This window comes from Chiloscyllium punctatum, chromosome 8 (genome assembly GCF_047496795.1).
Source record: "Chiloscyllium punctatum isolate Juve2018m chromosome 8, sChiPun1.3, whole genome shotgun sequence".
Classification (NCBI taxonomy): domain Eukaryota; kingdom Metazoa; phylum Chordata; class Chondrichthyes; order Orectolobiformes; family Hemiscylliidae; genus Chiloscyllium; species Chiloscyllium punctatum.
Window position 1 is genome coordinate 23,468,517 of NC_092746.1, and position 14,149 is coordinate 23,482,665.

Below are 14,149 nucleotides of genomic sequence, written 5' to 3' on the forward strand. Positions count from 1 at the left end.
GGTGACTCCTCATGAGACTGTAATCAACAGACCCATCAGTAAGAAACAAATTAGTCAGTATAAGGCAAAATAGATTTTTCCCCTTGCATTGGTTGCAAAGAAACACAATAAATAGGAGCAGGAGTAGACCATTTCCAGCTTAATCATTCAACTCTGTAGCCTGATCCCATTTTTACCCCATATTCTTTAATCTTTTTGGCTCAGGTGCTATGTGCAACTCTTTCATGAAATCAAGCAATGTTTTGGACTTGACTGTTTTTTGTTGTAGCAAATTCCAAAAGGTCACCACTCTGGGTGAAGACATTTCTCTTCATCCTAAAATGGTTTACCCCATATCTGTCTGTGCTCTGCGGTTCTAGAATCCCTCCTTTTTTTTTAGCCTAGACCTGTTAGAATATTTGGATTTCTACGAGATCCCTCTCATTCTTCGGAACTCAGGCGCCTATAATCCTAACCAATTCGACCTCCTTTTATAAGTCAGTGCTGTCATCTCAAGACCCAGTCAGGTAAGCCTTCACTGAATTCCCTGTATATCAAGAATCCTTGACTTCTCTGCCTGTTGCTTTATTATTCCCCTTTCTGTAATTTGTAGTTGTCTTTGATACCCCTCCCTCTTACGATTTGCATTGGTTCTGATCTCCCTGCCATTTTAAAGTTTCCCAACCATTCACAGAAAGTTCACCTAGAATATCAGTCCCAGTTCTGCCCAGGTGTAACCCTTCCAGTTTGTACTGGTCCCACTTCCCCCAGAATTGATTGCAATCCCCAGAAGTCTGAAACCCTCCCCCTTGCATCTCTTCAGCCACCTATTTATCTGATATATCCTGCTATTTCTACTTTGATTAGCATGTGACACTGATGGTAAGTCTGAAATCAGTACCTTTTTAAGGCCTTATTTTACGATTTACTTCCTAACTCCATATAATCTGCTTCTAGGATCTCCATTTTTTAAAATCTATGTTGTTTGTGTTAATGTGTACCACAGTCACTGGCTGTTGGCCCTCCCCTTCTAGAATGTTTTGTAGCCATTCTGAGACATCCTTGAGCCTAGCTCCAGGGAGACAACATAACATCCTGCAGTTATGTTTACAACCACAGAAACGCCTATCTATTCCTCTTACAATGGAATCTTCTATAACTATTGCATCCCCCCCTGTGCAGCAGAGCCAACAAATTTGGATATTACTGATTTTTTCCTGAGAGGCTCTTCCCTTGAACAGTGTCCAAAGCAGTATATCTGTTTTCTAAGGGAAAAGCGACAGGAGACTTCTGCATTGCCTGCCTAGTTATCTTGCTTTGTCTGGTCATCCATTCCCCCCTTGTCAGTGGTGTCTTAACCTGTAGTGTACCCACCTGTTATTCCATGTTATCAATGATACTTGCCATCTTGTAGATGCTCCCTGCACACATGCAGGCCCTAGCCTCCCATATGGAGCAGAAAGAGAGTTTAAAACACCTTTGAGTTTTCCTGGCATGGCTTACCCCTTTAAATTAAACCTTTTGGAAATATCAATTCCTCTAATGCTCTTATTCCCTGGTCCTTGCTACTCTGGAATAGTCCTCACAAACTATAAACCAAGAATAAAAGCAATATGCATTCTTGCCCAGTATACCGAATTTCCACTGTGCCCCAAATCCCAGAAATTCCCTGTGCTTCAATCAGGGTAATGCTCTCTCCCAAATGCTAATGCACAAAACTTACTGTTGTTTTATATATTCCAAAAGCCCAGTTTGGTATCTGTATCTTTCTGAATTCATCTAACTTAGTAGTGGTCCTACCAAGACACTCTTGGTGATGCCTTTTGAAGCCCCCCTTACCTTATAACATCCTGAGCCCTTGCTATTCTCCATGCTGCTTTCAAGTGGTGTTCAACATTGTAGGTTCTGATTCACTCAAGAGTAAGGGCAGCAACTTATAATCAGGTGATTTCCTTGCCAATATTTAACTTGAGTCCTTGAAATTTAATGAAGTCAATATTGAGGACTTCCAGAGCTCTACTTGTCATCTCTGATGCCTCAATTAATGTTGGTGCTCTCTGTTTTGATTTCTGTTGGGTAGTTTGACAATGATTCAGCACAGTTGAGTGGCTTGCTAGGTCATTTTCGCAGGCAGTCTATTGTTGACACATTGCTGTGGGTGTTGAATCACATCTAAATTACACTTTGTAGAAATGACAGATTTCCGTACACTTTGAAAATGAATTAATCAAACGGGTTTTAATGACTCTGTACTAGTTTGGTGAAGACAATTACTGTTGCAAACTTTATATTTTGTGATAGATTGGCTCCAGTTTATGCCAAAGGATCTCCTACCTTCCCTATTATGGACACCAAGAGCTGATTTTTGTGCTCCCCTTCATAATTCAATCCAGATTGATTTTGATATTTAGTATCCTGTAACAGTGTCTTTCAGTACAGTGGAAACTGGCCTTGAGCTGAATCCAAATGTACCTGAATCAGGAAGACTAGTAATAACTGGTGGAGATATAGCACTGGCACGCCCATAATCCAGTCTGTACTTTTATAATGTTTCCAAATAATTGCAGATCTACAGTTATTTTCTTTCTTTTCCCTTCCTTATTTCCCCCTCAATACATGCATTTGTTTCATCTCTATCTTTTGCTAGTTCAGACAAAAAGTCAACCGTCTAAAATAGTCTTTTTCTTTCCTAAATGATGTATGACCTCATCAGTATTTCTAAACATTAATTTATATTTCAGATTTACAGCCTATGCAATATTTTGCTGCTTATGTTGTTACAGAAGCTTCTGTGTTATTGAGGACTTAAGTAATGGAACTCCATAGGAGGACTACTAACTTAGGAGCATTTCCAAGTTCTTTTTTAAATCATCCAGATGGAAAGATGTTTAGTATTGAAATTTCTAAGTATTCTTTCTGTTCTTAGTCTTGTGTCAGTCCATAAAATAGCTAATTTCTAGTGTACAAAGAATGTAAATTATAAATGTAACATGTATAACTTTGTTTCCCTAGCTGAAAAGCCGAAGTATACATTTGATTTCTCAGAAGAGGAAGCAGATGATGATGATGATTTGAAAATGAAATCTGAATCTCCAAGCGTGGAAGAAAGGGATGCTGAATTTGTTCCTTCAGACAGTGGAGGGAAGGATGAAGATGATGATTTCTTCTCCATTAAATCCAAGCCATCATTACAGTGAGTATGCCAAGTAATTTTTTTTTAAGGTTTCTATTTTACTCCACACCCATCACTGTGGTGTTTCAGGCAATTGTGCCACAGGGAAGAAGGAACAAGGTTAGGTAGAATTCTCCACAGTCGTCATGAATTAATATTTTGTGATTCTTTGATTGAGATTTCAAACTAGAAGATATTAATAATGTTTAATTCTGTCATAATAGAAGTCCATTATTTAATATATAGAATTGTCATCCAAAATTCTTTTGAAGAAAATTTGCCCTGAAACTTCCATCACAGGTTGCGAACATATTGTAGCTTCCACACTAGTGAATTGCTTGTTGATTTATTTTTGCTAGTTGTTAGTCTGTAAGTTCTTTGGAACTTCCATGTGCCATTTGAACAATGTCATTTTGAATCACAGTCTGTTAGTCATTCTAACCCCAAACTTGCAAGAGTTAAGTCCTTCCCAGTTGAAAATGCAAAACGTGCGTTCATTGCCTTTTACCATAGCACTGCAGCCTCATCTTATAAACTAAAGACAATGGATTTTAACATTATTTCATATGCTGGAAGAGTTCTAATATGCTTTCACTGATTTACCATGATCTGGTTCGTAACCTTCTGACTTATTACTGATATTAATTAGAACCTATATTGCTGTAGAATTAGTACTTAGTTTTTCCTGAGAAGCATCTGAGTTTTCATTTGGGGAACTGACTATTGAAAACATCATTCTAAAGCAGGTAATGTACCAGCAAATTAATAATACTTCCAAATATTTAGCTCACTGGGACATATTATGATGGAGATAATTTTATACGAAGAATTATTCAGAAGATACTCAGCCTACATTTTCTGTTTCCTATTGTTTGGCTTATCATGTAGCTGTGACAATTGATATGTTTGGTGCCTAGTTTTAGTTTTAGTGCCCCTCAGTGGAGCATGACTCCCAAATCCCTCTATCAAAATTACTAATTTCTTACCTGCTTAAAAAAAATCTCCTTTTCCATTTGAGTGGATAACTTCATAGTTTCCCACTTATTAAAGTTGTTTCCTTTTTGCCCAAATAACTTTTTTCTTATTTACTCATGGGATGTGGGCATTGCTGTTTGGGCCAGCATTTATTGCTCATCTCTAGTTGCCCTTGAGAAGGTGGTAGTTAGCTGTCGTCTTAAACTACTGCAATTCATGTGTGTAGGCAGAACAATAACATTGGTCGGGAGGAAATTCCAGGATGTTGACCCAACAGTGAAGGAACAGTGATATATTCCCAAGTCAGTATGGTAGTGGCTTGGAAGGAAATTAGAAAGTGGTGGTGTTCCCACGTATATGCTGCCTTTGTTCTGGATGGAGTTAGTTGTGGATTGGAAGGTGCTGTCTCAGGAGCCTTAGTGAATTTTTGCAGTGCATCTTGTAGTTAGTACACACTGCTGCTACTGAACATTGATGGAGGGGATGAATGTTTCTTGGTGTGGCACCACATCAAGCTGGCTGCTTTGTACTGGATGGTGCCAAGCTTCTTAAGTGTTGTTGGTACTTCACTCCAACATTCACACAAATGGGGTGTATTCCATTACATTCTTCACTATATCTCTTTGTGGCCTCCTCAGAGCTTATTTTCCCTCCTAGCTTTGAATTGTCAACAAGCTAGCCTGTACAGGTCGTAAGTTGCTGAGGCACCAACACTGTTCCTTGGGACTCTGCACTATTATAATTGCTATCCTGAAAATAACCTGACCACTTTTGCTCTGTACTGTACAAGATTCCTGTTCATAGAATTTCACATATATTTAGCAAGGAATAAGAATGATAGAACATAGAACATTACACTGCAGTAAAGGCCCTTCAGCCGTCGATGTTGCGCCGACCTGTCATACCAATCTGAAGCCCATCTAATCTACACTATTCCACGTATGTCCATATGCTTGTCCAATGACGACTTAAATGTACTTAAAGTTAGCAAATCTACTACACCCCGTTGCAGGCAAAGCATTCCATACCCTTACTACTCTCTGAGTAAAGGAACACACGGTGGCACAGTGGTTAGCACTGCCGCCTCACAGCGCCAGAGAGCCGGGTTCAATTCCCACCTCAGGCAACTGGCTGTGTGGAGTTTGCACATTCTCCCCATGTCTGTGTGGGATTCCTCTGGGTGCTCCGGTTTTCTCCCACAGTTGAAAAATGTGCAGGTTAGGTGAATTGGCCATGCTAAATTGCCCGTAGTGTTAGGTGCAGGAGTAAGTGTAGGGGAATGCGTCTGGTTGGGTGCGCTTCGGCGGTTCAGTGTGGACTTGTTGGGCCGAAGGGCCTGTTTCCACACTGTAAGTAATCTAATCTAATCTGTCCTATATCGATCACCCCTCAATTTAAAGCTATGCCCCCTCATGCTCGCCATCACCAAACTTGGAAAAAGGCTCTCACTGTCCACCCTATCTAACCCTCTGATTATCTTATACGTCTCTATTAAGTCACCTCTCAACCTTCTTCTCTCTAACCAAAACAGCCTCAAGTCCCTCAGCCTTTCCTCGTAAGACCTTCCCTCCATACCAGGCAACATGGTAAATCTCCTCTGCACCCTTTCCAAAGTTTCCACATCCTCCTTATAATGCGGTGACCAGAACTGTACACAGTACTCCAAGTGTGGCCGCAGCAGAGTTTTGTACAGCTGTAGCATAACCTCATGGTTCCAGAACTCGATCCCTCTATTAATAAAAGCTAAAACACTGTATGCGTTCTTAACAACCCTGGTAAAAACATTAACTGCAGATGCTGGAAAGCAAATACTGGATTAGTGGTGCTAGAAGACCACAGCAGTTCAGGCAGCATCCAATGAGCAGTGAAATCGACGTTTCGGGCAAAAGCCCTTCATCAGGAATAAAGGCAATGAGCCTGAAGCGTGGAGTGATAAGCTAGAGGAGGGTGGGGGTGGGGAGAGAGTAGCATAGAGTACAATGGGTGAGTGGGGGAGGAGATGAAGGTGATAGGTCAAGGAGGAGAGGGTGGAGTGGATAGGTGGAAAAGGAGATAGGCAGGTAGGACAAGTCCGGGCAAGTCAAGGAGACAGTGCTGAGCTGGAAGCTTGAAACTAGGATGAGGTGGGGGAAGGGGAAATGAGGAAGCTGTTGAAGTCCACATTGATGCCCTGGGGTTGAAGTGTTCCGAGGTGTAAGATGAGGCGTTCTTCCTCCAGGCGTCTGGTGGTGAGGGAGCGGCGGTGAAGGAGGCCCAGGACCTCCATGTCCTCGGCAGAGTGGGAGGGGGAGTTGAAATGTTGGGCCACGGGGCGGTTTGGTTGATTGGTGCGGGTGCCTTGGAGATGTTCCCTAAAGCGCTCCACTAGGAGGCGCCTAGTCTCCCTAATGTAGAGGAGACCACATCAGGAGCAACGGATACAATAAATGATATTAGTGGATGTGCAGGTAAATCTTTGATGCATGTGGAAGGCTCCTTTGTGGCCTTGGATAGAGGTGAGGGAGGAGGTGTGGGCAAAGGTTTTACAGTTCCTGCGGTGGCAGGGGAAAGTGCCAGAATGGGAGGGTGGGTTGTGGAGGGGTGTGGACCTGACCAGGTAGTCACGGAGGGAACGGTCTTTGCGGAAGGTGGAAAGGGGTGGGGAGGGAAATATATCCCTGGTGGTGGGGTCTGTTTGGGGGTGGCGGAAATGTCGGCGGATGATTTGGTTTATGCGAAGGTTGGTAGGGTTGAAGGTGAGCACCGGGGCATTCTGTCCTTGTTACGGTTGGAGGGGTGGGGTCTGAAGGCGGAGGTGCGGGATGTGGACGAGATGCGTTGGAGAGCATCTTTAACCACGTGGGAAGGGAAATTGCAGTCTCTAAAGAAGGAGGCCATCTGGTGTGTTCTATGGTGGAACTGGTCCTCCTGGGAGCAGATACGGCGGAGGCGGAGAAATTGGGAATACGGGATGGCATTTTTGCAAGAGATAGGGTGGGAAGAGGTGTAATCCAGGTAGCTATGGGAGTCAGTGGGTTTGTAAAAAACGTCAGTGTCAAGTCGGTTGTCACTAATGGAGATGGAGAGGTCCAGGAAAGGAAGCGAGGTGTCAGAGATGGTCCAGGTAAATTTACGGTCAGGGTGGAATGTGTTGGTGAAGTTGATGAATTGCTTAACCTCCTCGCGGGAGCACGAGGTGGCGCCAATGCAGTCATCAATGTAGCAGAGGAAGAGGTGGGGAGTGGTGCTGGTGTAATTACGGAAGATCAACTGTTCTACATAGCCAACAAAGAGACAGGCATAGCTGGGGCCCATACGTGTGCCCATGGCTACCCCTTTGGTCTGGAGGAAGTGGGAGGATTCAAAGGAGAAATTGTTAAGGGTGAGGACCAGTTCGGCCAAACGAATGAGAGTGTCGGTGGAAGGGTACTGTTGGGGACGTCTGGAGAGGAAAAAACAGAGGGCTTGGAGGCCCTGGTCATGGCGGATGGAGGTGTAGAGGGATTGGATATCCATGGTGAAGATGAGGTGTTGGGGGCCAGGGAAACTGAAGTCTTGGAGGAGGTGGAGGGTGTGGGTGGTGTCTTGAACGTATGTGGGGAGTTCCTGGACTAGAGCGGATAGGACAGTGTCGAGGTAGGTAGAGATGAGTTCAGTGGGCAGGAGCATGCTGAGACAATGGGTCGGCCAGGGTGGTCAGGCTTGTGGATCTTGGGAAGGAGGTAGAACCAGGCAGTGTGGGGTTCCCGGACTATGAGGTTGGAAGCTGTGGGTGGGAGATCTCCTGAGGTGATGAGGTTCTGTATGGTCTGGGAGATGATGGTTTGGTGATGGGGTGTGGGGTCATGGTCGAGGGGGCAGTAGGAAGAGGTGTCCTCGAGTTGGCGTTTGGCTTCAGCGGTGTAGAGGTCAGTGCGCCAGACTACCACTGCGCCCCCTTTATCCGCTGGCTTAATGGTGAGGTTGGGATTAGAGCAGAGGGATTGGAGGGCTGCGCGTTGTGAGGGTGAGAGGTTGGAGTGGGGGAGGGAGGGTAGACAGGTTGAGGCGGTTAATGTCCCGGCGGCAGTTGGAAATGAAGAGGTCGAGGGCAGGTAATAGGCCAGCGCGGGGTGTCCAGGTGGATGCAGTGTGTTGGAGGTGGGCGAAGGGGTCCTCGGGAAGTGGGCGAAGGGGTCCTCGGAAGGTGGGCGGGAGTCCTGATTGTGAAAGTAAGCTCGGAGGCGGAGGCGACGGAAGAATTGTTCGATGTCACGGCGTGTATTAAATTCATTGATGCGTGGACGGAGGGGGATGAAGGTGAGTCCTTTGCTGAGGACTGATCATTCGTCCTCAGTGAGTGGGAGGTCTGGAGGGATGGTGAAAACTCGGCAGGGCCGGGAGCTGAGATTTGGTGTGGGTGTGGAGCTGTGAGTGGGGTCGGAGCCAGTACCTGGAGTGGGTGTGATGGTGGGGGGAATTGGGGTGGAGGCATGAGCAGGGGTAATGTTCCCCTCGGGGTTCTGGGGGGTCGGGATAGTGACAGTGGGGTCTGTGGGGGGCGTGTCAGCAGAATGTAGGTGAGTGGCGTTGGTGGGGGCGGAAGTGGTGGTGACCATGGCAGTAGGGGTGGCGGAAGTCACTGAGCGTGTGGCATCAGCGATGATGTGAGGGCTGGAAGTGGCTGTGGGAGTGGCCATGATGGGGGCGGAAGTGACATCATCACTCAGCGTGGGGGTGGTAGCTGTGTTAGTCGCATGGCTAATGGCGTTTCCGAGACCAGGGGAATCTTCTGGGATGTTTGAGGAGCGCTGGTTGTGGAGGTGGGTTGATAAAAGTTTGTTGTACTTAACAGTTTTTGATGTTTGAGATGGAATTGAAATACTGTTTGTTGAGAGTATGAATTCTCCTGAGGATGTAGTACAGAGTGGGTCCTTTGCAATTCTGAGAGTGTGGCCCTCAGCTGGGGCAGAGCTGACTGTAGAGAGGTTAGGTGCCGGCGCATTGCTGCAAGCGTGGAGCGGAGGATCTTGAAGCAGAACTGTTGCTGGTGTTTTTGAATTTGTAGTCTGTACTGTTTGTCCTGTTCGGGTCTGAACTCTGCTGGTTTAAAGGTGGTCCGGAGTCCGTGTGGGATGTGTTGGTTACGGAGGCAGGCACTGAGGAAACGAATGTGGCTGTGGTAGCGAGTTTGTTTCACGACATGGTTGAAGAGCTTCAGAGCAGAGGAAATGACCTGGGAACCCTATCAACCTGGGTGGCAACTTTCAAGGATCTGTGTACCTGGACACCGAGATCTCTCTGCTCATCTACACTACCAAGAATCTTACCATTAGCTGAGTACTTTGCATTCCGGTTACTCCGACCAAAGTGAATCACCTCACTCTTGTCCGCATTAAACTCCATTTGCCACCCCTCAGCCCAACTCTGCAGCTTATCTATGTCTCTCTCTAACCTACAAAATCCTTTGTCACTATCCACAACTCCACCAACCTTAGTGTCGTCTACAAATTTACTAACCCACCCTTCTACACACTCATCCAGGTCGTTTATAAAAACGACGAACAGCAATGGACCCAACACCGACCCTTGCGGTACACCACTGGTACCACTACAGGATTACCATTTCCCATCAACCACCACCCTCTGTCTTCTTTCAGCAAGCTAATTTACTGATCCAAACTGCTATATGTCCCACAATTCCATTCCTCCGCATTTTGTACAATAACCTACTGTGGGGAACCTTATCGAATGCCTTGCTGAAGTCCATGTACACCACATCTACACTCATGTTTGGCCAAACTACCTATTTGGTCACCTTCTCAAAGAACTCAATAAGGTTTGTGAGGCACAATTTACCCTTCACAAAACCGTGCTATCCCCAATCAAATTATTATTTTCTAGATGATTATAAATCCTATCTCTTATAACCTTTTCCAACACTTTACCAACAACTGAAGTAAGGCTCACTGGTCTATAATTACCAGGATTGTCTCTACTTCCCTTCTTGAATAGGGGAACCACATTTTCTATCCTCCAGTCTTCTGACACTATTCCTGTAGACAATGACGATTTAAAGATCAATGCCAAAGCCTCGGCAATCTCCTTCCTGGCTTCCCAGAGGACCCCAGGATAAATCCCATCCAGCCCAGGGGACTTGTCTATTTTCACACTCTGCAGGATTTCTAATACCTCTTCCTTATGAACCTCAATCACACCTCGTCCAGTAGCCTGTATCTCGGTAATCTCCTGGACAACATTGTCGTTTTCTAGAGTGAATACTGTCAAAATATATTCATTTAGTGCTTCCCCTATCTCCTCTGACTCAACACACAACTTCCCACTAGTATCCTTGATTGGCCCTAATCTTACTCTTGTCATTCTTTTATTCCTTAAATACCTATAGAAAGCCTTAGGGTTTACCCTGATCCTATCCACCAACAACTTCTCATGTCTCCCCCTGGCTCTTCTGAGCTCTGTCTTTAGATCTTTCCTGGCTACCTTGTAACCCTCAAGCGTCCTTAACTGTGCCTTCACATCTCATTCTAACATAAGCCTCCTTCTTCCTCCTGACCAGAGATTCCACTTCCTTTGTAAACCACGGCTCCCGCGCTCTACAGCTTCCTCCCTGCCTGACAGGTACATACTTATCTAGGACACACAGTAGCTTTTCCTTGAATAAGCTCCACATTTCTAATGTGCCTATCCCCTGCAGTTTCCTTCCCCATCCTATGCTTCCTAAATCACATCGTAATTACCTTTCCCCCAGCTGTAACTCTTGCCCAGTGGTATACACTTCTACCTTTCTATCACTAACGTAAACATAACAGAATTGTGATCGCTATCCCCAAAGTGCTCACCTACTTCCAAGTCTAACACCTGGCTGGGCTCATTACCCAGTATCAAACCTAATATGGTTCCGCCCCTTGTTGGCCTGTCTACATACTGTGTCAGGAAGCCCTCCTGCACACACTGGACAAAAACTGATCCATCTATAGTACTCGTACTATAGTGTTCCCAGTCAATATTTGGAAAGTTGAAGTCCCCCATGACTACTACCCTGTCTCTCTCACTCCTATTGAGAATCATCATTGCTATCCTTTCCTCTACACTTCTGGAGCTATTTGGAGCCCAAAGAAAACTCCCAATAGGGTGACCTCTCCTTTCTTGTTTCTAACTTCAGCCCATACTATCTCAGTTGACGAGTCCCCAAACATCCTTTCTGCAACTGTAATACTATCCTTGATCAACAATGCCACACCTCCCCCTCTTTTACCATCTTCTCTGTTCTTATTGAAACCTCTAAACCCTGGAACCTGCAACCACCATTCCTGTCCCTGCCTTAACCATGTCTCTGAAATGGCCACAAGATCGAAGTCCCAGGTACCAACCTATGCTGCAAGTTCATCCACCTTATTCCGGATGCTCCTGGCATTGAAGTAGACACACTTCTGAGGCTAACTTTCTTCCTGTTTGTCCTACGTTTGTCTCATGGACAAAACCAACGTCATCTATAAAATTCCATGCAAGGACTGCCACAAACACTACGTAGGACAAACAGGAAGAAAGTTAGCCACCAGGATACATGAACACCAGCTAGCCACAAAAAGACACGACCCTATCTCCCTCGTAGCCCTACGCACGGAGGATAAAAACCACCATTTCGACTGGGACAATACATCTATCCTGGGACAGGCTAAACAAAGACATGCCAGAGAATTCCTAGAGGCCTGGCACTCCAACCACAACGCCATAAACAAACACGCAGATCTAGATACCATCTATCAACCCCTCAGAAAACGAACAGGAAATGACATCACAACAAACACCAGGAACCCCATCCAGGACCAACATAAATAGAAAGCAGGAGACAACAGCTTCGCTTCACTTGGAGGTCGCCACTGATGATGTTAACTAGCCAGGTAATGAAACATCTGGATATCAAACCTACAGCTCAGCGAGCAAACCTACACCCCCCTCTCTCAACAAGTACATTGAATTGGACCCCATTTGCCTCCCCCTCCCCGAGAAAAAGAACTGGAAATGACATCACCATAGGAAATGCCATCACCAACCCAAGGAAACCCAAACATGTCAATAGAAAGCAGGAAATACCAGCAGTGCTTCGTCCGGAGGCTCACTGAAGAGGTTACCTAGTATGTTGATAAAATGTCTGCAAATGAACCTTTTAGCTCAGCGAGCAAACCTACATCCAGGGTAAGTTCAAGATTTAAAAACAGTCTAGAATAAACTTGCCAACCATGTCGACGTTCTGGAGGTGTCTTTACTTGGAGTGCAATCTTTTGCTGAAACAGGAGAGGGTGGCAGCACTGACAGACAGAATTCTGAAGGATGGAGAAGCTGTGTGGAGCTGAGGAGGAGGGAACAGCTCTTGGGAGGCAATAGCTGAACTTTACCAAATGGTAAAACCCAGAAGAGTGTCGGGGGTGGGGGGGGGGGGGGGGGGGGTCTCATCCAAGATGGGCCAATTTGACCTGTATGTCTTGTCCAAAGAAAAGTACAGAGGAAGGATGCAGCAGTCTTTGAAGTTGTTACTGCTGGCTGTACAGGAGCAGTAAGAGGAAAAGGCCTCAGAAGAATGTAATAAACTTGGCAGAACGAAAAAGGCTAACTGGTTATTCCTGTCCCATCAGTGTGTCAAGAAAGACTGGTGCTCTCTCAGGAATCCGTCCCTTACCTTAGCACAAAGCTGCAAGGTAGCCTGTGAATGACAAAATTGGGTGAGCCTGTAATGTCAGTGGTACTGAAAATCACCTCAATGCCTCCTTTCATCCAAGAAACCTCCAGAGATATGTGCAGAATGTCCTAGTTGTACTATATTAAGGAGATGACAAATGCCCTTTTCAAAAATGCTGGAGATTTCACGTGAAACTGCACTAATCCTGATCACCTGGCTGAGTTCTGTTAGGTTTGAGGCCATTACAGGCTTTCAACTGATGCAGGATGCAATGGATTATACACACATGCTTATCAGACCAGCATAAAGCTTTGTAAACAAAGAGGGCCTCTACTTACCCTGATGCTACAAGATTACTGAAAGCACATCATGGAGTGATCATAATGCACATGTATTCTGGTGCTTGTAGCTTCTATGGTGTTCAAGTCCCTCGCATAGCACCCTGCAATACAGAATCTGCTTTTTAGTGTATCTGGATGTGCTTCCATTTCTTGCATAACAAAGCCTTTAACCATTCAAATACCAGACTTTAAGGTGCAAAACAACTTCTTACAAAGTACAGTGATAGACTCATTTTTACTTGGAGTATTTTCTACTTGGTTATTTGTATGATGGTCTACATCCTTGCGACATCTATCAGTGAAAGGAAGTATTTTATTTAGTTAGTCTAAAGATTTTGTTGACCGATTGGATGGCTTCTAAAGAATATTTACTTAGCATCATTTGCTACAGAAAATTAATATTTAATAATCCAGTGTCATCTATGATTTCTGTAAAGAAGCAAAAATAATTTCTTATTTTGTCTCTTTTTTTTGAGCTGAACATTTTATTTCCATGGTTCAAAATTCTTATCTCATCCAAGAAATTGATTCCATAATTGTGACTACATTTGTATTAAATATATTACACTTTAAAACTTGTTGTGGTTCTGTTCGCCGAGCTGGGAATTTGTGTTGCAGATGTTTCGTCCCCTGTCTAGGTGACATCCTCAGTGCTTGGGAGCCTCCTGTGAAGTGCTTCTATGATGTTTCCTCCGTTATTTATAGTGGTTTGTCTCTGCCGCTTCCAGTTGTCAGTTCCAGCTGTCCGCTGCAGTGGCTGAACACCAACTAGCCACGAAACTACATGACCAGCTATCCTTAGTAGCCACACACATGGATGACAAGCAACATGAGTTCGACTGGGACAACACTCCTATTATAGGACAAGCCAAACAGAGAACAGCCAGGGAATTCTTAGAGGCATGGCGCTCATCCACAGATTCAATCAATAAGCACATCGACCTGGACCCAATATACCAGCCACTGCAGTGGACAGCTGGAAATGACAACTGGAAGCAGCAGATACAAATCACTATAAATGCTGGA

The 14,149-nt window shown here is 44.9% G+C and overlaps 1 protein-coding gene across 2 annotated transcripts in view; it reads left to right on the forward strand.

The window, feature by feature from the left end:
* Positions 1–14,149, forward strand: part of top2b (DNA topoisomerase II beta) — a 157,455-nt gene that overhangs the window by 125,253 nt on the left and 18,053 nt on the right. For both annotated transcript variants that reach the window (XM_072575240.1, XM_072575239.1), the window contains exon 31: positions 2,992–3,172. In XM_072575240.1, the coding sequence (XP_072431341.1) occupies positions 2,992–3,172 (181 nt within the window). The remainder of the gene's footprint in view (positions 1–2,991; positions 3,173–14,149) is intronic.